The sequence below is a fragment of the Oncorhynchus tshawytscha genome, linkage group LG34 (assembly GCF_018296145.1).
Source record: "Oncorhynchus tshawytscha isolate Ot180627B linkage group LG34, Otsh_v2.0, whole genome shotgun sequence".
Taxonomy (NCBI): Eukaryota; Metazoa; Chordata; class Actinopteri; order Salmoniformes; family Salmonidae; genus Oncorhynchus; species Oncorhynchus tshawytscha.
The window spans coordinates 8,492,004-8,517,764 of record NC_056462.1 but is presented as its reverse complement, the minus strand read 5'-3'; the positions used below and the strand labels follow the sequence as shown (position 1 = coordinate 8,517,764).

Below are 25,761 nucleotides of genomic sequence, written 5' to 3'. Positions count from 1 at the left end.
TCTGGTACAAATGAGTGTCAAAGGGGAAAAAATACCGTATGTACAGTCAAAAGTTTGGAGACACCTACTCATTTCAGGGTTTTTCTGTATTTTTACTGTTTTTCTACATTGTAGAATAATAGTGATGACATCAACTATGAAATAACACATGGAATCATGTAGTAAACAAAAGTCTTTAATCAAAATATTTTTGAGATTTGTCAAAGTAGCCACCCTTTGCCTTAATGACAGCTCTGCACACTCTTGGCCTTCTCTCAACCAGCTTCATGAGGTAAGACACCTAGAATGAAATTAACAGGTGTGCCTTGTTAAAAGTAAATTTGTGGAATTTCTTTGCTTAATGCGTTTGAACCTATTAGTTGTGTTGTGACAAGGTAGGGGTGGTATACAGAAAATGGCCCTATTTGGTAAAAGACCAAGTCCATATTATGGCAAGAACAGCCCAAATAAGCAAAGACAAATGACAGTCCATCATTACTTTCAGACAGTCAGTCTGTGTGGAAAATTACAGGAACTTTAAGTTCAGGTACAGTCACAAAACCCATCAAGCGCTGTGATGAAACTGGCTTTCATGAGGACTGCCACAGGAAAGGAAGACCCGTGAGTAGGTGAACGGCTGATCTCTACATGTGGTTCCCAGGGTGAAGCATGGAGGAAGTGTGGGGGTGCTTTGCTGCTGACACTCAGTGATTTATTTAGAATTCAAGATACACTTAACCAGCATAGTTAACACAGCATTCTGCAGCGATACGCCATCCCATCTGGTTTGCGCGTAGTGGGACTATCATTTGTTTTTCAACAGGACAATGACCCACCACACTTCCAGACTGTGTAAGGGCTATTTGACCAAGGAGAGTGATGGAGTGCTGCATCAGATGACCTGGCCTCCACATTCACCTGACCTCAACCCAATTGAGTTGGACCGCAGGGTGAAGGAAAAGCAGCCAACATGTACTCGGCATACAGTACCTTGCCGAAGTATTCACCCCCTTGGCGTTTTTCCTATTTTGTTGAGTTACAATCTGTAATTTAAATAGATTTTTATTTGGATTTCATGTAATGGACATACACAAAATAGTCCAAATTGGTGAAGTGAAATGAAAAAAAGAACTTGTTTCAAAAATTAAATAATAATTAAATGGTAAAGTGGTGTGTGCATATGTATTCACCCCCTTTGCTATGAAGCCCCTAAATAAGATCTGGCGCAACCAATTACCTTCAGAAGTCACATAATTAGTTAAAGTCCACCTGTGCGCAATGTGTCACATGAGCTCAGTGTATATACACCAGTTCGGAAAGGCCCCAGAGTCTGCAGCACAATGAAAACCAAGGAGCTCTTGGTTAAAGGGATAAAGTTGTGGAGAAGTCCAGATCAGGGTTGGGTTATAAAAAAAATCTCTGAAACGTTGAACATTCCACAGAGCACCATTAAATCCATTATTAAAAAATTGAAAGAATATGGGACGGCAAGAGAGGGCCGCCCACCAAAACCAGGCAATGAGGGCATTAATCAGAGAGGCAACAAAGAGACCAAAGATAACCCTGAAGGAGCTGCAAAGCTCCACAGCGGAGATTGGAGTATCTGTCCTTAGGACCACTTTAAGCCATACACTCCACAGAGCTGGGCTTTATGGAAGAGTGGCCAGAAAAAAGCCATCGCTTCAAGAAAAAATAAGCAAATACTTTTGGTATTTGCCAACAGGCATGTGGGAGACTCCCCAAATATACAGTGGGGCAAAAAAGTACTTATTTTCCACCACAAATACATATTTTCCACCACCATTTGCAAATAAATTCATAAAAAATCCTACAATGTGATTTTCTGGATTTGTCGCAAGGATCTGAACACAATTCCTGGAAGCTGAAAATGTCCCAGTTCTTCCATGGCCTGCATACTCACCAGACATGTCACCCATTGAGCATGTTTGGGATGCTCTGGATTGACGTGTACGACCGCGTGTTCCAGTTCCCACCAATATCCAGCAACTTCACACGGCCATTGAAGAGGAGCGGGACAACATTCCACACACCGCAATGAACAGCCTGATCAACTATATGGGAAGGAGATGTGTCGCGCTGCATGAGGCAACTGGTGTTTACTTCAGATAGGGACTGGTTTTCTGATCCACTCCCCTATTACTTTTTTTCAGGAATTAATTGTTTTTGTTTGACTAGATTCCTTCTATGAACTCCAACTCAGTACATTTTTTAAATTGTTCCATGTTGCATTTATATTTTTGTTCAGTGTGTAATAAGGTGTCATATTCTATTCATGACATTTCTACCTGCAACGTTCGACTACGTTTGCCAACTGAATTTGTCCCGGGTTGCTGTGGTTCTTTTGAACCACTAGGAAGAGCTATTAGGTTATGTTCTTACACTGAGTGGATTAAACATTAGGAACACCTTCCTAATCTTGAGTTGCCCTCCCCCTTTTGTCCTCAGAACCGCCTGAGTTCCTCTGGACGTGGACTCTGCAAGGTGTCAAAAGCGTTCCACCAGGATGCTGGCCCATGTTGACATCAATGCTTCCTACACTTGTGTCAAGTTGGCTGGATTCCCTTTAGGTGGTGGACCATTCCTGTTACACACGGGGAAACTGTTTGTGTGAAACCCAGCAGCGTTACAGTTCTTGACACACTCAAACCGGGGTGCCTGGTCCCGACTACCGTACCCCATTCAAAGGCACTTAAATCTTTTGTCTTGTCCATTCACCCTCTGAATGGCACACACACACAATCCATGTCTCAAGGCTTAAAAATCCTTTAACCTGCCTCCTTCCTTTCATCTACACCGATTGAAGTGGATTTAACAAGTGACATCAATAAGAGATCATAGCTTTCACCTGGTCAGTTTGTAATAGAACGAGCCGGTGTTTGTAACCAAATCCATAATGTATGCACCATTGCACCCTATAATGAATCTTTGTATATTATAGAGGACAACATTTACTGGGTAGTTTTGACTGGTAAGTTTTGGGTGATTTGATTCTGAAATAAAGCAATTGACGCCTACATTTCAAACAAAGATTCATTTATTATCATTTGACATTTTTATACAGAATGACTGATATGATTTTGACAATATTATACATGATTCAAGTACACATGATTATGATTCATATACATGATTCATACTTAAATATATGGTTTGTAACAGAAATATAAAAGCCTGGCCATTCATTGTTTGTTCTGTATTGTGATAGACTTCCACGCCATCCATATAGTTCTGCATGTTGACAGTTTTTCCTTCCTGCTCATCCATACATTAAAATGTTACACACGCGCATAAGATCCATTGAAAAAGAATATCAACAAATTGCACACTCTAGATATGAAAGTGCTTCACTTTAATGTGGCTGTCTAAAGTTAAGATGTTATCTGCCCATCTAACAGTGTTCTGTAGATATCCACATTGATCCCTAAAGTAGTGGAAGCAATATTGGTCTGACTATAAGATGGAATGATCATATTGTGAGTTGACATTACAGCTCACAAACTGTTTGTATGCATACAAATTGCATACATGAGAGAAAACAAAATGGACAATGAGGAAATTGGCTTCGAGAGATTAACCAAAAAGTGAAGGGGGATACAGTAATACATGGAAAATCTTTTAACAAAGATAATCCACTATTTTAGTTGTGAATATAGCAGGCTATTTATTTAGCCTATTCAGTATGGGATGGTTCAATTATTATTGTTTAAAAAAATCACATATAGTATATCCCAGTGATATGTTTTGCCATTGCCAGTGTAAGCACCGTACTGCAATGGTAAAGTAACAATTCTGCAGCAACTAAATAGTTTGACATTTTTTATGATCGATCTTTATAGTGGAGAAGAAACATAGATTTTGTTACAGAGAATAACTATTGATTATCCGGATAATATCATTCACATGCTATTTTGCTTTGGTCGATATAAAATCTTCAACCCCTATTCTGTTCAGTTGATCACAAGGGAAGAAAAAAAACCTGGATGTTATTCAGATATACACTGTTACTGCTTGCTGTATTATACCGAGAAAACAAGCAAACAAATAACGTATAAAAATGTATATATTTAGATGTTGCCTATATGATTCTGAAGCATACAAACTGTATCAAACATGGAAAAATGATCATTTGTACAGAGTTCACAACCCCCACTTTAGATGTTTTTACACTTTACATCTGCTTCTACATCTGCACTGTTTGGGGTTTTAGTCTGGATTTCTGTATAACACTTTGTGACATCTGCTGATGTAAAAAGGGCTTTATAAATACATTTGATTGAAAGGGGTTGCTGTACACCGAAAGGGATTTAATATAGTGTGTGCCTACATCATACGGTGTGCTGAATCTCACACCTGGCGACCATTTTAGCTATTCACATTTGTCATTGTTCCACAACTGATTTGCATATAGAATAAGCGGAAGTACTTTTACCGAAACTTTACCGAAACTTTTTCAAACATAAAAATGTTGTAGCATTAGGTACAGTAGATTTGCTCAACTGGAATCACCTTAATATTAAGTGTCAAACAAGTTGGAAAATATGGGTTGGGGTTACGAAACAGAAGGTAAATTAACATTAGAAATACTATATTATATTTACTTAACAAAATTGTCCCAAACAAAACCACCGTCTTCATATTAATATCATTTTCTCTTCATATACACTTTTACCTTTCCAAACTTTGCAAGCATGTACCAGTTAAACTTATAAACTTGATTTGAGAACAAAAACCTTTTGGGTTTTGCAATGAATCATTTGTAATATAAATACATCTGAAAACTAATTTACAAAAATCAAGAAAAACACTTCCGCTTGATCCGTGCAACCTTCCCACACTTCTCTGGCAGGTTCCACTTTCTGGTTCGGACAATGCTGGACCTTTTCCAGAGTTCCACTTCATACAGTCATCAAGGTTTTTGAGCCCGACTGACAGTTGGACAGTTGATACCTGACTAATTCAAATATATTCTCTAATCATATCACATAGTCCTCTGGATTGGAGTAACCAGACGTGGTCCCCTAGTCTCCATCATAGGCGTGATTACAATTGCCTGTTTGTCAGCCAACGACGGATTCAAACCAACCGAAGCTCTCGATGTGGTCATGTGACGTGGAGAGAGACCCACCCCGTTGGGCAGTAGCATCGTGAAATCAATCGCTCATCGTCATGTCCGTCTGCCCTGCTCAATAAGTTCGCAAATTATCATCTGCAGATTGTGCTCGGACATTTGAAATCAATCAATAACGCCAGGCTCGTTTTTTCTACTGCTCCTCACAACGGAAGCCCCCATTGACAACCGGAGGATTATATGATTGTGTGTGCCGTATGTGTGTGTTTGTGTTTCCAGGGGGTTCAGGGCTGAAGAGGGGCCTTTCAGATGGAGATGGGACACACGATGATCTTGTCTTCCAGCATGACGCTGGTTACCAGGAAGAAGATGTACAGTAAAAACATGAGGCCTCCCAGCAACTTGCTCATCTTCCACTTGCAGGAGGCGATGGAGATGATGACAAAGAGCAACATGAGGAAGAGGAGCACGATGGCGCAGAACAGGCCGTTGCTGCTCACCTGCACCGCCTTGAAGTCATTGATTAGGCCGTAGATGAGCCAAGGGAACGGCAGGCTGGAAGGGTAGACGGAGAAACATAGAAATCACATGTACCGTTACCGTCTAGAGTGGAATATACGGTGGTAAAGTGAAAACATAGTTGCAGTTGATCCTTTGACTTTCTAGGTTGACATTTTCGTCATTCAGAAGAGCATAGATCTGTGCAAAACTACTGTAACATTGCAAATGTGGAGCGACAGAGCTTGCCCGAGAAAACATCAAAGAATGACTCATTCATGCAAACAGGAGTTGGAGCATTTTAAATGTGCTTTTAGGCCGACTTACCCCACGGTGATGTCAAATATGTTGGAGCCTACAGAGCTGGACACAGCCATGTCACCAAGGCCTTTCCGGGCTACAATGACACTGGTGATTAGATCAGGGATTGAGGTACCAGCTGCTAATATGGTCAATCCCATGATCTCCTCTGTAATCCAGAAGGTCTCTCCAACCTGAGAGTGAAAATGGGTTAACTACATTGTTCAAACAAAGACGAAGAATCCGATTCGGTGTTATGACGTCTGGCAATAGACACGGCTGAAACTCAATCGAATGACTGGGTCTTGTTTGGATTGGTTGGCTCTTGTTCTATAGTCGAGGTTAACGTTGATCTGACGGGGGAGCTAGTAGGTACTACTGGAAGTAGTTGCTTAGCTGTTAGGATTATGTGTCGTGGTCACACACAGACTGATATGCTTCCACCATAATCAAAAGACCATATGTGATGTACACATTTGATTGATTGACACATTTTTTGGCCTTATAACAGTCATCTCAATTCTAGAGTAAAGAATCATGCCGGCTCTATTCATGGCATTTCTACCTGCAACGTTCCACAACATTTTACTTTGGGCCCTCCTGAACGCAACCCTGTCCTGTATCAGGAGGCAAAACGATAAAAACAAACCCTGTTTTGATTGGCTCAGAATGAGAGAGTGACAGGTGCCAGGGAGGGGCTTACCTGATGAGCCCACCATACCATGAGGTAGGAGAAGGCAGCAATCCAACAGATTGAACCAATGAAGGTTATGGGGAAGAACTTCGTGGAAGTCTAAAAAAACACCAAAAAAAACAAGGTTTCATGAAAACTTTCAATGTCCTTTTGTAGCGTCAGCGGCATAGATTTTCACAAATCAATCAACCAAACGACCTACCTACCAATCCAATCATAGCTACACCGCAAATGTTAATGTAGTCTGAGGAGTATCGCAGCTCCACTTACCTCTCTCCTGACATCCGGCAGAGAGAGCCACAGGGGGAAGACGATGGGGAGGATAAGGAGATACGTTATTCGTTTGCGGTTCGTCTCCGGCCACTCCAAACTCAGAGGAGCGTCCTCATCTTCCTCCTCCTCAGCCTACCAAACAGAGAGGGGGTGGGGGGTTAGAGAGAAACAGTGACAGGAATACCAAGGCTATAAAACGTATTTGATTTAAACAGAACTCATTTATCCAGTGTGTGTCTGTTACTCTCTTAAACATCATCACTGATTTTGGAGGTATTTAGTAGACAAAGCCTACCGGTCCTATGTCGCCGTTCGCAGGCGAAGTGACTTCCACTGTCACGTTGGAACTGTTGGGGATGCTTTTGTCTGCGTAGAGAGACAGAAATATAGAGAAAGGCCAGGAGTTAGACTTGAAGGAGAGACAGTGAGAGCCACTGGAGGAAGTAATGCAATATATATTATGTATATACAGTATATTTAAGCAATAAGGCCTGAGGCGGTGTGGTATATGGCCAATATACCACGGCTAAGGGCTGTTCTGAAGCAAATATACCACAAACACCAGAGGTGCCTTATTGATATTAGAAACTGGTTACAAATGTAGTTAGAACATAAAAATAGATGTTTTGTCATACCCGTGGTATACAGTCTCATATACCACAGCTTTCAGCCAATCAGCATTCAGGGCTGGAACCACCCAGTTTATAATATAGTATATAACACATAAAGTATTTCAACATATTTAACATTTACGTACATTTAAAATGTAAAGCTCACCTGCGACACCGTTGGGTTTTTCACCATCCCCACCATCTTGATATTTCTGTTTGGCCATCTTGTGAAGAATGGATGCCTTCTCTTTGAATCGCCCTGAAACACAATCATTGCTACAGAGAGTCAGTGATGAACCCCAACGATATGAACCTAGCTACGGATTCCCCACTAATGGAAACATAAAACATTACACATATTTTATTTTGTTTCCATTAATGAGAAATTATGAAAACATGCCTAATACAGAAGCATATTGAATCAAATACATCAAATATAGATATTGGAAGTGTGTCTATATTGAAGGTGTGTCAAAAAAAAGTTGTTTTACCCCCCAGTCCCTCACCCTCACTGAGAGGGTCCAGTGTGTGGATCATGAGCTGGAAGATGCTATTCCTCATCAGGGTGTTGTGGAGGGAGGCTGATGATCCTCCTCTCTGGAGACGGGGCTTGGCCTGCAGTAGAGACCAAGGGCATTGGCTGCTTTAACATCTCTATACCAGAGGATCATCTATAGCTTCAATACTAGATCATCTATTGCTTCATTACTAGATCTATAGCTTCAATACTAGATCATCTATAGCTTCAATACTAGATCATCTATAGCTTCAATACTAGATCATCTATAGCGTCAAGACTAGATCATCTATAGCTTCAAGACTAGATCATCTATAGCTTCAAGACTAGATCATCTATAGCTTCAAGACTAGATCACCTATAGCTTCAAGACTAGATCACCTATAGCTTCAAGACTAGATCACCTATAGCTTCAAGACTAGATCACCTATAGCTACAATACTAGATCACCTATAGCTACAATACTAGATCACCTATAGCTACAATACTAGATCACCTATAGCTACAATACTAGATCACCTATAGCTTCAATACTAGATCACCTATAGCTTCAATACTAGATCACCTATAGCTTCAATACTAGATCACCTATAGCTTCAATACTAGATCACCTATAGCTTCAATACTAGATCACCTATAGCTTCAATACTAGATCACCTATAGCTTCAATACTAGATCACCTATAGCTTCAATACTAGATCACCTATAGCTTCAATACTAAATAATCTATAGCTTCAATACTAAATAAACTATATCTTTAATACATAGCTTTAATCTATAGCTCCAATACATAACTCTAATCTACAGCTGCAGGTGTGGTGTCAATTTGGCTTTCAATTCAGTCACGTGAACTGAGATTCAATATATGAATTGAGTTTCAATTTTACTTTACTGGTTTGACCCCAACCCTGAACTCACAATGCATCTGTGTCTTTGGTACCTAGTGGCGTAACAATGACGCAGTTGAACACAGCGGTATGCACAGTGAATGCACAGTGTGACGTGTCAAGTGCGTGAGTGTCAATAATGAGGGTCTTGTAGTGCAAACCAGCTGCGTATATTTAGAGAGTTTATATATTTAGAGAGTTAGGTCAACTTTTGATCTAATTCTAGACATTCAGTTACATAGCACTGTTTAAATATTGCCCATGTTAATGGGGAGCCAACATGGCTGCCATAGAATGTTGAAGTGTCGTGTAAATGCATCATAATGCTCCTTCTAGACATTCAGTTTCATAATATTTGTTTAATATTCCTCAAGTAATGTTAGTCGGGAGCTAACATGGCTGCCATGTTGAAGTGTCATGTAAATGTGTCTTAATGCAGAAACTCCATTGGCCCAACACTCTAAACACATGGCTCTGGTGTTCATTGTATTCATGCAGCATTGCGTTCTATGGCAACATGCTTTATGTGCTTGCTTAAGAGCACTGGATATTCAGTACTGTCAATATGACAGTACACGTACAAACACATATTAAGATGCAACGACAGAACATAAACATACCGTCAACTTGTTTTCGACGTCCCCCGTGCTTGCCTTCAAAGGAAAGAAGTAGAGAAAGAAATGCATGTATGAAGTCACACACAATCGCACTTAAACAGAAAATATAATCTGACAAGAAATGCTAGTTATTGACAAGACGATGTAGCCTAATGAATGAAATAAAAGCGGCCATCGTGGTAAATGATCGGGATATGAAACTGTCAATAGGCCAGCCAGTTTCAAAATGATCCATAGAGAATGTACAGGTTGTAAGGCAGCTGGGAAGACATGGCGGCTCAGCAGCTGGGAAGACATGGCGGCTCGGCAGCTGGGAAGACAAAGTCTTTCAAACCTACACATGCAGCTCCTCTAATCTAAAGCCAACAGTTCTTCAGAGGACATATACCGGACAGTGGTGGAGACAAAATCTACACAACTGTTTGAGAGAGAAATTCAATTGAGAAAGCATACTGGTTTCCTGTTTAAAATGTACGGTACAGTATGATACCATAGCAAGCAGTAGGTTTCCCTGTCTAAAATGGGAAAGCCATTTGTTAAGAGTATGGGACATGTATAGCAAAACAGGCTACGATGGCATGACGTGTTGGGAATGCATGAAGCTAAATATCATATGATTGTATGAGAACATTTGGTTTGTGGCGTACATACATGCACACCACTGTTGCACAACGTAACATGCCCATTCTGTTAACCTCTATAGAGGATTGCTTTTGGGTTTTATATAACAAGGACCGTGGTTGAATCTGTGTTTGAAAGTCACTGCTCGACTGAAGGACCTTACAGGTAATTGTATGTGTGGGGTACAGAGATGTAGACATTCATAAAGCATGTTAAACACTATTATTGAGTCCATGCAACTTATTTTGCACATTTTTGCTCCTGAACTTATTTAGACTTACCATAACAAAGGGGTTGAGTACTTTTGCTTATTAATTGATAGAAAGATGGAAAAACACTGACAATATGGTGTAGCATGTAGGCCAGTGACAAAAACATCTATATTTAATCCATTTTAAATTCAGGCTGTGACATAACAAAATGTGGAAAAAGTCAAGGGGTTTGAATACTTTCTGAAGGCACTGTAAAATCGATGATTTGAAATGAATCAATAACTTCAATACAACCCTGTGCAAAGACAACAGAACTGTGCAACACCTTAGCAGCTTGCTATGGTCAGACACGTTGTCTTACTACCGTAACGGTGTATCTTCACACCACAAAACAAGAGAACAGGCAAGCATAACATACGAATAAATATTACCTTTTAAAACGGGAGAGGAAACAGCTTGAATTATAGGAGCTAAAAGTCTTGAGTTACAGGAGCAATTTGACTACGCAGACATCGTGTTAGCCATACTGTAGTGTTAGCCATACTGTAGTGTTAGCCATACTGTAGTGTTAGCCATACTGTAGTGTTAGCCATACTGTAGTGTTAGCCATACTGTAGTGTTAGCCATACTGTAGTGTTAGCCATACTGTAGTGTTAGCCATACTGTAGTGTTAGCCATACTGTAGTGTTTGTAGTGTTAGCCATACTGTAGTGTTAGCCATACTGTAGTGTTTGTAGTGTTAGCCATACTGTAGTGTTTGTAGTGTTAGCCATACTGTAGTGTTAGCCTAATGTATGTTTGAATTCTAAAACAGATTATGATTACCCACATTTTTTTAATTTACTGAATTTCAATTATTTTCTTCAATTAGCATTGTTGAAAACCCTGAACAGCCCTGTTATTTGTCTACCAGAAAATGGGACAACAATTACACAACCATTTTTAGATCAATGTAGACGAGTCATGTAGTCTTGTTAAGTGCTTCCACTGGGGTTAGGAGGATCCCCATAGGCACTAATAGCTGTCTCTCAAAGTGTTAGCGGATGAGCGTTAGCCATGTGAGAGCCCAAACTAAGGCCTTTCCAGAAAGGCAGGCTAAGGCCTTGTGCTGTGTTTGATTCCTGGCGGTTGGCTGTTGCCTAATGCTCACATGGCCCTACGGGTTATACAGGTTGTTGGGCATTGAGCCTAATAACCTGCAGAGCATCTGCTGCCAGAGTTTAGGGTTAGGAATGGATGGATTGGCAAAACGGAGAGCTGTTGGAGGTTTGCATTGTGGCCTGGCTTACTGTGGGAGGCAGGTAGTCTAGCAGAACATTGGACCAGTAACAGAAAGGTCGATGGTTCGTATCACCGATCCGACTAGGTGAAAAATCTGCCGATGTGCCCTTGAGCAAGGCAATTAGCTAATTTCTCCTGTAAGTTGCTCTGGATAAGAGCGCCAGCTAAATTACTAAAATGTCAAATGTACAGACGTGGTGCCTTTTATCCCGTCTGAAACCACCACCAAAACATCGCCACACTGCCCAGTTTGCTTAACAGTTGGTCTGCTGCATGTAATGTGATCTGAAATGGGTGCCATTATCATAACTAGCACACAAGCATTTCACTGCACCTTTTATAAACTGTGTATGTGATGAATGCCTTTTATTTTTGATTTGATGGCGACAGGACATAAACACAGAACTCCCACCTAGGTCAGGAGGGGAGTGGGTTTGGAGAATACATTGCTTAGTTTGCAGAAACTCAGGTTTTCGGCGTAGCCACAAATAGGGTAGCAACAAATTGGGTAGACACAATACAAATATAGCAATAATATTTAGCAAATTAATATTTGTTCAACTGAAAAGTAATTGGCCTTATACTAGGCTACAGCTTATAGCATTAACCCTGTACTGCAGTAGGCTAAATCAGGTTCACACAGTGTTTCTTGGTAGTCTTAAACAAATCTACTTTGAAACAAAAGTATACACCCCACACATGGTTATGGGCTTTAAAAAGACAACTGTACCTGTCACATATAGGGATTAAATGTATTACATTTTGAGTTTGCATCCCAATATTACACTTTATATACATCACAGAAGACTTAAATATAACAAAACCATTTGACATAGAGTTTATTTTAATTTTTTATAATGTTGATTAATTATGAAATTATGAAACATTTTAACAGTCCACCTATGAGGCCACTAAAGGGGAATTTGGTCATTTGACTGCAGGAAAGGAATTTATTAAAGAACAAATAGTGATTTGACAAATTCTGTAGGCCAATCTAGACAAACATTTTGTGGTGAATTATGTATGAGTCGACATACAAAAACGAATACCAAAAAGAAAGGAGCACAGGATGAACAATGATTCATATGATTATAATAGAGCCTCATCAAATTCATAGTTATTAACTCTTGCCAACATTATAACAGAGGCATAGATGTCTCTAGGTACAGAATCTGGGATGGAGTAAACAATGCACTAATGGGTGATCCATTTGCTCCACAAACAGGGGAATTGAAGTTAATTCAAGTTCACTGATTAATAGGGATCTTTACATTCACTGCCATTGTTTTTATATCACGTAGCTTGGTCTCCCTAGCTCTCTTTATGCCTCTGCAATAACAATGGAAGCATACTTATATATTTTTTACTTGAAGTACTATTTTCCACAAAGTGTTTTGGCTGTAAAAGCGTATTCAAACACTAGACATGTCCTCATAGCTTCAACAATGTTTACCAAAATGCTGTGTAATGGCTTGGAGAGGGAATTTGCAGGGTTTTCATACTCTCCATACATGAACATACATGCAAACACACAAACTGGACATACATACACATGCTGTACTATAACAAATATCTGGATGAGAAAATCAATATATATATATATATATATCAAATGCATATTTTTTACTTCTTTCAGTGCCTCAATAACAGGAAATAGCTAAGTCTGGGATTTAATCAAAGTTGCACTGCAGGGGGTAACTGCCCCATTGGAAAGTGCATGTTAGGGAAGGAATGGGAAAAGGGGATACCTAGTCAGTTGTACAACTGAATGCATTCAACTGAAATGTGTCTTCCGCATTTAACTCAACCCCTCTGAATCAGAGAGGTCCGGGGGGCTGCCTTAATCGACATCCACGTCTTCGGGAGCCCGGGGGAACAGTGGGTTAACTGCCTTGTTATCTAATGCGATTAATTAAAGTGTCATTAATTCAAACTGACAATCAAAATTATCTTTAAGATCTTCATAAGGAACACGTGAAGTTTTCGAAAATAACTATTATTCACAGTATACTGTAGCCGTAAGTTCCATAAGGCTGCCAGCCCGCCAGCCAGGGCTTTCTGCAAAGCCGGGAGTTTCTGCAAGTATCCTTGCGAGGCAGAAGTCAATTGTGTCCACCTGACCTGCCAAGCTCCCAGACTTAGAGAGGATTAATCCACAGAGATAACCGTATTTAGAACAGTAATTTCAAACCCTTCATGTGAACTCTCATAACAACCTTCACATGTCACAACGTGACGTTTGATTCGACCCTCACACTTTTATTACACTTATTTTGTATTTGGTTGAATATTGGTTGTTACTTGCATGGGGTTACAACCCTTAAGGGCCCCAGTGTCCATTGGATATAGAAGATCTTGGATAGAGAATAACATGTTAAGTGTGTTATCGGTACCCTTTCTCCATGGGAAAGAAGTTAGCCCAATCACAATACAAGTACACTTTTAGTTACAATTAATAACAAAGACTGGAGGAAAAGCAATATAGACAATACATTCATCAGCTGTTTTTATGGTCTTCCCTATTTCTGAGCCAATGAAACACACTGTAGCTGATTGGTCAGTTGTGGCCCTGGGGCTTAGCACAGGAAGTGAACCCTCACAATAAAGGTAAACATTATACTAAAGCAGGGCTCTCCAACCCTGTTCCTGGAGAGCTACCCTCCTGTAGGTTTTCACTCCAACCCCAGTTGTAATTAACCCGATTCATCTCATCAACCACATAATTATTAGAATCAGGTGCGCTTGATTAGGGTTCAAGTGAAAACCTACAGGACAGTAGCTCTCCAGGAACAGGGTCGGAGAGCCCTGTACTAAAGATTATGGAAGCATGGTCCACAATCATGTCATTGAGGCATGATTGAAAGGAAAATGCTGATGGAAATACATGAACACTGGTAGTTGCTTTCTATCTAAATCATCAGTGAGGATTTTGCCCTGCAAGATAAGCATGCAGTCTTGTCTCTTGCAAAAAATCTCCAGCAAACACTTCCTAGTGCAGTCAGATCATGCTGGTCAAAAGCTCTTACATGTGAGTTCCAATGTCCATACTAGCATACTATTTAGAATGCATTCCCAATAGATTACTTCATTCTAAGTACTGTATGCTAGTGTATTATACTGAAAAAATATATAAATGGAACATGCAACAATTTTACTAAGTTACAGTTCATATAAGGAAATCAGTCAATCGGAATAAATTCAAGATTGTGGATACAGATATGCATCTAAAAAGTAGGGGCGTGGATCAGAAAACCAGACCATCATTTACCTCATGCACCGTGACAAATCTCCTTCACATGGAATTGATCAGGCTGTTGATTGTGACCTGTAGAATGTTGTCCCACTTCTCTTCAATGGCTGTGCGAAGTTGCTGAATATTGGTGTGAACTTTGAATCACGCTGCCATACACATTAATCCAGAGCATCCCGAACATGCTCGATGGGTGACATGTCTGGTGAGTATGCAGGCCATGGAAGAACTGAGACATTTTCAGCTTACAGATCCTTGTGACATGGGGCTGTGCATTATCATGCTCAAACATGAGGTGATGGCGGCGGAAGAATGGCACGACAATGGGCCTCAGGGTCTCGTCACGGTATCTCCGTCACTAAAATGCAATTGTGTTCATTGTCCGTAGCTTATGCCTGCCCATACCATAACTCCACTCTGTTCACAACATTTTGACATCAGCAAACCGCTCGCTCCACACAGCGCCATACACGTGGTCTGCAGTTGTGGAGGCCAGTTGGACGTACTGACAAATTCTCTAAAACAACATTGGATGCAGCTTTTGGTAGAGAAATGTGCATTACATTTTCCAGCAACAGCTCTGTTGGACATTCCTGCAGTCAGCATGCCACGCTCCCTCAAAACTTGAGACATCTGTGGCATTGTGCTATGTGAAAAAGCTACACATTTTACAGTGGCCTTTTATTGTCCCATGCACAAGGTGCACCTGTGTAATGATCATGCTGTCTAATCAGCTTCTTGATATGCCCCACCTGTCAGGTGAATGGGTTATCTTGGCAAATTGAGAAATGCTCACAAGCGGGGATGTAAACAAATGTGTGCACATCTTTGAGAAATAAGCTTTTTGTGCATATTGAACATTTCGGGGATCTTTTATTTCAGCTCATGAAACATGAGAACAACACTTTACATCTTGCTTTTACCTTTTTGTTCAGTGTGTATATATAGTGGATGTAGAGAAACATAATGTGAAAAAGATCCTCTTCTGTTGATTGCTAGTTCTTTGAGTCAATGTAGGCTTCTGTGTCTTTAGTCAGTCAGCTTTAGTCAGTCAGCTGCAGCAGGTTAGTTACGTCATGCCCAGGGCTCGATTCCCGATAGCGATGGAACTTATGCTGCGTTCCTAACCAAGTGGGAAGGACGTAATTACCAGTTGTGAAGTCATGAATACAGTTTGATCCATCATGCATTCACGTGCTTTGAACTTTGTCAAGAAAGGCTGATTGGCTAATGGCCAACAAGCTGCGTCAACCATAAACTATAAGTACAGCTATCATTCTTGTAAACAAATGATCGTGTTCCAAAACCATGTTAAAAGATTGCTTTAAAAAATAATGGTAGTTGTTACATTTAACTGTCGAAAATGCAGTTATTGAGGTAATTTCTTAGTATGTGACGTCAGAGGTCAGCATGTGGGATACATTGGAACTCGGGGATGATAGACAAGCTTCCCACTACTAATTAGGAGTTGGAGGGGAATTTAATTGAAAAGTTCCAGTCATATGTGGTAAATACCACCTTCCCAATCGGTTAAAATGCAGCATTAAGCTTAGGAGCGTTTTAACGATGCATCGTTCCTATAACAGCTGAAGATTTTATGCGTTTCCCAAAACACCACAAAACGTTCAGTGCTGTTGGGTCATATGTCGATTACTGATAGAATCAAAAGAAAGGCAGCACTGCTGTCGGATCAGCTTTCGCCTTTCAGGTCATACTTTAACAGTATAAATATTCCACAACACTGACGACAGTTCAGCTCCTTTATAGATATTATCACTTATGGCTGCAAATATTGAGGCAGATTATTCTAATGCTAACCCTATAACAATGCACTAGATCTCAAATTAGGTATTGCGCACATGGTGTTGTAGCCTAGAATTATCAACAACAAAAAAACTCAGTTTATTGAACATTGAATTGATGTCAATATGGTTTAAATATATAGGTCTTTACTGTACTTATATTTTAATTCGGGCATCTTGTTTTTCATTTAAGAATATTTAGTAACAATTGCAAAAAACATTGCCAAATTTGTAACTGAAGTTATCAGCGGCTGGTCACAGAAGATACAGATAGGCCTAAACATCTTGATGCTATGTTTGGTGTAGATCTTCTGTGTATAAAGTAACGCAGGAGGGCAAATAAGCATTTGACGACACACTTAGCTGTTGTACGAGTGGTCTGGGGGCAGTTGGTAAATAATGAGCGTTTTCAAGTGCAACTGTACTAACGATGGTTTTGGGAAACAGCTCGGAGCTTTAACGATGCTCCTACGAGGGTCCTAACAATGAATTTAGCCTTGAGATGCTTTTGGGAAACTGGGTCCAGCCCAGGAGTCAGTCGTATTATATTTGCTGTCGTCACAAATGGTAATGAGATAAGGGTTTAAGAAGGATTGGAGTCTTAGAATAATCAAGTGTGGTTCTCAAGAGTTCTTCCTGACTTCCACCATCTTACACATATATACATCTCTCTCTCTCTCTTGCTGCATATATGTATATATATATATATATATTGGGTTAAGAGCACAGACTACTCTGAATGACAAAACAATAAACACAATTGGTTAAAAAAAAACGTTTTCTAACTTTTCCAAGTGTTGGGTGAGTTTTGCTCTCCACACCAGCAGAAGCACCTGGCTAAAATTACCTGTGGTAAATGGATTGGAGGATTTGCATAGGGATTACTTAAGAACTACAGACATATGAGGGCAAGCAAGTCGTACATCATGTGCTGGCTGGTTAAAAAGCCCGAGGGAGTCAGACCAGTACAAGGACGAGAGACTCCCTGGGAACAGGGCCGTTTTCTCAGAAGGACAGAATACAAACAAGAGTTGTTATATCCCATTGATGATAGAAATAGTAACCACCTCTTCAAGTCGGGTTTAATAATGGCGCTCGCGTCGCAACGTTAAGATCCGAGGTGTAAACGGAACGTACCACACATCAAATAACTACTGATCAAATACTGTATGCCATGTAAAGATGTAAGGGACAAGTTTGCCGCTACCCACTAATTGTTGCTGTCGCTACAACATTGGTTCTTATATAAAGAAAAAAAATGTGGCTCATAATTTAGTTATCATTCAATTAATTCAAATAAGTATTTTTAAAAGTACTGCTTGCTGGAATCATTATATCAAACCTCATTGCTAGATATTTCTTTACAATATCTAGTGTCTCAATGTGGTGAGACGATGATAATAACTAGTACATATGGATGTTATTTTCTTCTCAATGCCAAATACAGGCCGATAATCTAGTCCAAATTGCACAGGAGTATTAAAGTATGAACCCCTGAAGATCTGGAATTGGGATGAAATTACAAGTCAAAAGCTACAGGTAAGCCCTAACAATCACAGCCAACATCCAGCTACGCTTCACCTGTGCTCCGTAAGAGTGTGACTCTGAGTATATAACATCTGAGAGCAATGAATCAGACTCCAACTGAAGACAAAAGACAAGAACACAGCAGGTTGGACACGTGTAGGAGATATGTCACAACAGTAGAGTTTCGAATGATAACGATGCAGTTTTTTGTTGTTGTATTTATTCTATCTATAGCTGTACATTTCAATTTATTTGCTGTGTCTTGTGGGGTTGGCCCTAAATGTTTTATCCCATGGAAATGTATCTATAACCTCCTTAAAATCTGAAGTTGGGTTGGTGTTGTTTTTTTGACATTAAGGGCCAGCATTGCTGGAGAATTACTAGCCAGCCGATCTTGATAATAAAGTCATGACGTTTAGTACATGTGTGAGTTTTACGAAAACAGTACAAGCCGTACTGTAGCCTACTGTCTTTATCTCAACTCTGGCCGTGAAGAGATGTTGAATGAATACAGCTGTTTTCTCGTCGGTTCAAGGGGACACGCTGTGCAGTGCACATTGTTGGGCCTATCCACTCAAACGTGTCTATCCTTTGAAGAAATGTGGCCACACCAAACTACCCTCTGGAGCCATGTTGATAATAAGAAATGGAGGGCCTCCCGGGTGGCGCAGGGCCTCCCGGGTGGCGGTTAAGGGCGCTGTACTGCAGCGCCAGCTGTGCCATCAGAGTCCCTGGGTTCGCGCCCAGGCTCTGTCGTAACCGGCCGCGACCGGGAGGTCCGTGGGGCGACGCACAATTGGCCTAGCGTCGTCCGGGCACAGTGCGCGCTAGCCAAGGTTGCCAGGTGCACGGTGTACCCTCCGACACATTGGTGCGGCTGGCTTCCGGGTTGGATGCGCCCTGTGTTAAGAAGCAGTACGGCTGGTTGGGTTGTGTATCGGAGGACGCATGACTTTCAACCTTCGTCTCTCCCGAGCCCGTACGGGAGTTGTAGCGATGAGACAAGATAGTAGCTACTACAACAATTGGACACCACGAAATTGGGGAGAAAAAAGGGGTAAAATAAATAAATAAATAAAGATAATAAGAATTGGAACCTCCAAACATTGGAGTGAGAGTGACCACCCTCCCCCATTTGCAGGCCGTTACAGATATTGACAGTTGGTTGGTTCCAATGTTTAAGACTCCCTCAGATAACCACAGACCACTGAATTCAGTAAACCAGTTAGCGTGTAACCGATTTCCTATAGGTCGATGAATGTCGAAGTTAATGACAAAGTCAATAAATGGTGTGTAATTACAGTATCCATCATCAAGAAGATTAAAAAGTCTACATATTATTTTTTTTTAAATGGCATATAAATAATTCCTAAACATTGGTTGTGTAAATGTGTCTTGTGTACAGTAATATGGTTAAAACTAGATTGCGTAACGTTAACTGACTGACAACTACGAGTGCTGTATGTATGGTGAGCCAGCTTTACAAAGGGCTCAGAGGCCTGGTATTTCATATGGGAGTGGATGGAAGACTCCATGGAGCGACCTGCATGGTGGTTTGACTTAGTCAACACGAATAGGGAGGGCCATCTCTGTGTGGCCATGCACAGGTGACATGCAGCTAAACCCAGTGTTAATCCCTGGGCAGCCAGAGGTTTGTGGCGTCTGTCCGTCTACCTGGCCCGCAGGACGACTTTTAAATACCCTTCCCTTACGCTGCACGCAAGCAGCCTCCTGACAAAAGCAAAAAAGGAACGTGAGTTAAGAATACATCTGGGTGGGGAGGAAAAGGTGGGCGGCAAAACTCACCTTAGGAGCGGCCTCCACCTCTTCCACTTGATTCTGGCCCAATTGACTCTTTATGAAGGTCTCTACATCTGCATTGAACTTCATAAAGGTCACATAACTCAAGTAGCACATCAGCAAGGCGATACTTTCCCACAGAAAGATCTGGTTATCCAAAAAGAACAGGATGAGCATCAACAGACCAATGATGTAGAAGGAGACGTCTCTAAAGAGGGGCCACCAGGTCAACTGGAGAATCTCCCTGGAGAACAGTGCGCACATCCCGATGACAAACAGGATGTTGAACACGGCCGAACCCACAATGGTTCCTATGCCCACGTTGCTGTGGGAGATGAACACCCCGATGACGGAGGTGAAGAGTTCCGGGGCAGAACCCCCGGCCGCCATGAAGGTTGCCCCGGCAACGTCGTCCGAGATCTGTAGTTTCTCCGTGATCACAGTCAGGGCCGGGACAAAGAACTCGTCGCACACAATGGCTAAGGCGATGAACATGTACAACATCCCGAACATGTGCAGACAGACGGCCCCCTGCCTTCTCTCCTCCAGGTTGAAGAGATCTGTGGGGTAGTCCCCCGCGTTCACCTCGTCCATGGAAGACTTCATGGCCACGGGCATGTCCTCCATCATAGAGACGTTGTGGCCTCCCTGGTGCTTGGTGGTGAGCAGTGTTCTGCGGGGGGCCGACTGCAGTAGGTCTCCCCCGGACATAGCAGCGGGGGAGGAGGAAAGTAGATCCCCTCCATTTCCATCACGCCCAGTAGAAGAAGTAGTCCACTGGAAGGCACCCAATGAGAAGACCGTGCTGAGGGTCACGATGCTGAGGACGAAAGCTAGAATCCTTATGGGCCTCAGTTTTCTCCGGACGTGGAGGTAGTGATGCCTTCTGCTCAGGGGGAAGGAGTCCTTCTGGGACCCCATGTCAGCACCTGGGAGCATCAGTTCCATCGCTGTTGCATCGGTGGAGGCTGAGGCTCAGGCTGGCTGTGAGGCTGATCTGGCTCTGGCTGGTTTAGCACGAGCGCTTGCCTTACAGTGTCGCGGAAAGCATAGTCCTCTAAACACAACAACCGACGGGCCCCTGATGTTCTCCAGGGTCTGGGGCATATAAAGGTTTCCTCATATTAGTTGTCTGGAAAACACAAAAGGGGAAGAGAGAGGATTATTACAAGGTAAACCATCGCTCACATCTGTAGAAATATCAACAGGCGCAATGTGAGCCTTAGTTTAGACTAAGTTATAGGCCTAGGTCTAGATTTATATACACTGAGTGTACAAAACATTAAGAACACCTGCTCTTTCTGCGACAGACTGACCAGGTGAAATCTATGATCCCTTATTGATGTCACTTGTTAAATCCACTTCAATCAGTGTAGACGAAGAGTTGGAGACAGGTTAAAGAAGTATTTTAAAGCCTTGAGACTATTGAGAGGTATTGAGAGGTATTATGGTAGTAGGTGTCAACAACTAAAATGCTCAACAGTTTCTTGTGTATCAAGAATGGTCCACCGCCCAAAGGACATCCAGCCAACTTGACACAACTGTGGGAAGCATTGGAGTCAACATGGGCCAGCATCCCTGTGGAATTCTTTTTGACACCTTGTAGAGTCCATGCCCGATGAATTTAGTCTGTTCTGAGGGCCAAAGGGGAGTGGGGATAAAATTGAATATTAGGAAGGTGTTCTTAATGTTCTGTACACTCAGTGTACAAGCCCTGTGTCTCAACATTTACTGTACACCTACCAAGGACCAGTAAGCTATAGGCCGAGTCCTTCTTTCTTTGAATTCCGCTTTAATCAAAATTGGCAAGTTACCACGGGCTAAATTGGCAAATTACCACGGGCTAAATTGGCAAGTTACCACGGGCTAAATTGGCAAGTTACCACGGGCTAAATTGGCAAGTTACCACGGGCTAAATTGGCAAGTTACCACGGGCTAAATTGGCAAGTTACCACGGGCTAAATTGGCAAGTTACCACGGGCTAAATTGGCAAGTTACCACGGGCTAAATTGGCAAGTTACCACGGGCTAAATTGGTTTCAGGGATTATTCAGCGCTATCCCAGGGACCGGTGCCGTTTACGGACCAGGGTTTGAGCAACACTGCGATAGTTAACTATTTTCTGTCCAATCTAATGTATATACTCTAGTTGGTGTGTTTGTAAGTAACGATAAATGAAATACAGCCGCGCTACCTTACAGATTAATCCTACTCAGCTATCTCTAATATTTGTAAACTCACTGATTTTAAAAAGCCTGTGCTGTTGTAAATCAAATCTCAGCTGAATGGCATTCTCACATAAATCAAAATCATTGCTTTATGAAACATAATAGATATTGATTTTGAAATATGAATACTTTGCACGAAGCGAGTTACCTCAAATACATTCGGTTGACTTGATTACAGTTTGATTTCTCCATGTACCTGTATCAGTACCCACAAGCTTTGCTTAACCAAGCTTAGCCTAGGCTATTATGGTTATCAAAACCGTGGGAAAGTATCTTGAAAATCTTTCCAATATCTTTAAAAGATGCATCTATTCGTGTGGTTATGACAGAGCAGATATCTAAAAGCAGAATTCGTGTGTTAGGTGAGGTGATAGGTGATAGCTGCTTAGAATTGCTAAACCAATTAGGCTAATTTAAAACCTCCAAGCTTACAGTTCACATTTCTTTACTGGCAATTTCCTCCAACGATAAGACTTCAAAAGGAATGTAACACATTGTAAACAGCAAATATATCCTTAGATCAACGATGAGCCCTATTCTGTTGCATAATTGCATAACACAGACCAAAGCCAATCAACTAACCACCTAGTTCATCTTGCAAACCACCATCCAAACCAATGCAATATCAAATGCAAAAATATCTTCAGAACAAAAATAAATCCTCACAAAACAATGCGTAACAATTGAAAGAAAAGTCATAATTTACCACACTTGCAGTCTCCTGTTGGATGCTGGACAGAAGAAAAAAAGGTAGGTGATGAGGAATTTGCCAGTAAAGCCAATCCTAAATGACAAGTTCCTGTAGGCTCCAACTGTAGACTGTGAATAGCTAATGTAAATCTGCTCTAAAATTTCCTTAGCACCGAAGGGGTGGAGCTTACAGACACTAACAGTCAATCCTGTGGTGAGGTGACTCCTCCCCCTCTACCTTGTGCACCTGCCTACCCGGCCAAGTGACAGGAATCAACCTCTTCTGTCTTTATTTGACTTGAGGTGAAAACGTGAGATCATGTTGCTAGAAAGACCAGAACCCAACCCTAATGATAGGCCTTATCCTACCAGGCCATTTTATTGTAGCCTGGCCTCAAAGACTAGACGTAACATAGTCAATGTAAATCTATGGCTCTCAACTTAGTATCATATGTTATGTTTGGTATGGTTACATAAGACAGTTTGTATAGTGTAATAACCAAAAGAGCTCTACTAGTAGGTTGATACACATACACTAAATGACCAGTATGCAGACACCTGCTCGTCGAACATCTCATTCCAATATCATGGTCATTAATATGGAGTTGGTCCCTCTTTTGCTCCTACAACCGCCGCCACTCTTCTGGGAAGGCTTTCCACTAGATGTTGGAACATTGCGACAGGGACTTGCTTCCATTCAGCCGCAAGACCATTAGTGAGCACTGATGTTGTGCGATTAGGCCTGGCTCACAATCTGCGTTACAGTTCCTCCCAAAGGTTTTCCATGGGGTTGAGGTCAGGGCTCTGTGCAGGCCAGTCAAGTTCTTCCACACTGACCTCAACAAACCATTTCTGTAGGGACCTCACTTTGTGCAAGGGGGCATTGTCATGCTGAAACAGGAATGAGCCTTCCCCAAACGGTTGCCACAAAGTTGGAAGCACAGAACTGTTCAGAATGTCATTGTATGCTGTAGAGTTAAGATTTCCCTTCACTGGAACTAAGGGGCCTAGAACCATGAAAAACAGCCCCAGACCGTTATTCCTCCTCCACCAAACTTTACAGTTGGCACTATGCATTGGGCCAGGTAGCGTTCTCCTGGCATCCACCAAACCCAGATTGGTGAAGCGTGATTCATCACTCCAGAGAACGCGTTTCCACTGCTCCAGAGTCCAATGGTAGCGAGCTTTACACCACTCCAGCCGAGGCTTGGTATTGCGCATGGTGATCTTAGGCTTGGGTGCGGATGCTCCAGCCATGGAAACCCATTTTGTGAAGCTCCTGACGTTGCTTCCAGAGGCATTTTGGAACTCGGTAGTGAGCATGCGCTTCAGCACTCGACGGTCCCATTCTGTAAGCTTTTGTGGCCTACCACTTCGCAGCTGAGCCATTGTTGGTCCTAGACGTTTCCACTTCACAATAATAACATTTACATTTGACCAGCACAGCTCTAACAGGGCATACATTTTACGAATTGACTTGTCTATGAAGATTGCATGGCTGTGTACTCAATTGTATACACATGTCAGCAACTGGTGTGGCTGAAATAGCCAAATCCACTAATTTGAATGGGGTGTCCACATACTTTTGTATATACAATGCATTCTGAAAGTTTTCAGACCCCTTCCCTTTTTCCACATTTTGTTAAGTTACAGCCTTATTCTAAAATGGATTAAAAACAAAAAAAATCCTCATCAATCTACACACAATTCCCCATAATGACAAAGCAAAAACAGGTTTTAAATACTTTTGACAAATATATTACAATAATAAACAGAAATACCTTATTTACTTAAGTATTCAGACCCTTTGCTACGAGACTCGGAATTGAGCTCAGGTGCATCCTATATAGACAGGTGTGTGCCTTTCCAAATCATGTCCAATCAATTGAATTTAACACAGGTGGATTCCAATCAAGTTGTAGAAACATCTTAAGGATGATCAATGGAAGCAGATTGGGGCGAACGTTCACCTTCCAATAGGACAACGACCATAAAGCACACAGTCAAGAAAACGCAGGAGTGGCCAAGGGACAAGTCTCTGAATGTCCTTGAGTGGCCCAGCCAGTGCCTGGACTTGTACCCGATTGAACATCTCTAGAGAGACCAGAAAATAGCTTTGCAGTGACGCTCCCCATCCAACCTGACAGAGCTTTAGAGGACCTGCAGAGTAAAATGGGATAAAATCCCCAAATAAAGGTGTGCCAAGCTTCTAGCATCATACCCAAGAAGAATTGAGGCTGTAATCACTGCCAAAGGTGCTTCAACAAAGTACTGAGTAAACGGTCTGAAAACCCAGAGTCAGATGAACTCGTGGATACCATTTGTATGTCTCTGTGTCCAGTATGACTGAAGTTAGAGGTAGTTTCATGAGCTAATGCTAACTAGCATTAGCGCAATGACTGGAAGTCTAATCTTCCAGTCATTGAGCTAACGCTAGTTAGTAACTTCCTTCAAACTGCACGCGGATACATAAAAATGGTATCCTCGAGTTCATCTGACTCGTGGGAAGTAGATAAAGGGCCTCATTGCCAAAATCCCAAAGCATCCCTTTAAGTAAGTAAGCCTTGTCTGAGTCAGAAGGGCCCAAAGGGCAGAAGTCTATCTCCTGATTGCTTTATCTACCTTTAGTTGAAAGCACTGACTGTAAGTCGCTTTGGATAGAGCGTCTGCTAAACGACCAAAATGTAAATGTACTACAATTGTTGCGCATTTTCAAAAACATAGCTTTCGGTAAAGGAAATGTTTATTATTGTTTTCTGTGATAAGATCAGTGGACTTTAGACTCATTGAGATGCTTTTTTATTTTTGTATAAAGGAAAATAAAATCATATCTGGTTTGAAATACAATGTCACCGAGACTTAAAAGCCACACTGTGTTCGCTATAG

The 25,761-nt window shown here is 41.5% G+C and overlaps 1 protein-coding gene across 1 annotated transcript; it reads right to left on the bottom strand.

Moving 5' to 3' along the window:
- Positions 1-3,026: 3,026 nt before the first annotated feature.
- On the bottom strand, positions 3,027-22,998 carry LOC112231839 (sodium/potassium/calcium exchanger 2-like). The gene is made up of 10 exons (XM_024398633.2): positions 22,892-22,998; positions 19,965-21,090; positions 9,469-9,501; positions 7,936-8,059; positions 7,611-7,703; positions 7,129-7,199; positions 6,831-6,965; positions 6,570-6,659; positions 5,894-6,060; positions 3,027-5,623 (listed from the first exon to the last, which is right to left on the bottom strand). The coding sequence occupies exons 2-10, from the start codon at positions 20,904-20,906 to the stop codon at positions 5,374-5,376; spliced, it is 1,905 nt and encodes a 634-aa protein (XP_024254401.2). The 5' UTR covers positions 20,907-21,090; positions 22,892-22,998; the 3' UTR covers positions 3,027-5,373.
- Between the last annotated feature and the right edge of the window lie 2,763 nt (positions 22,999-25,761).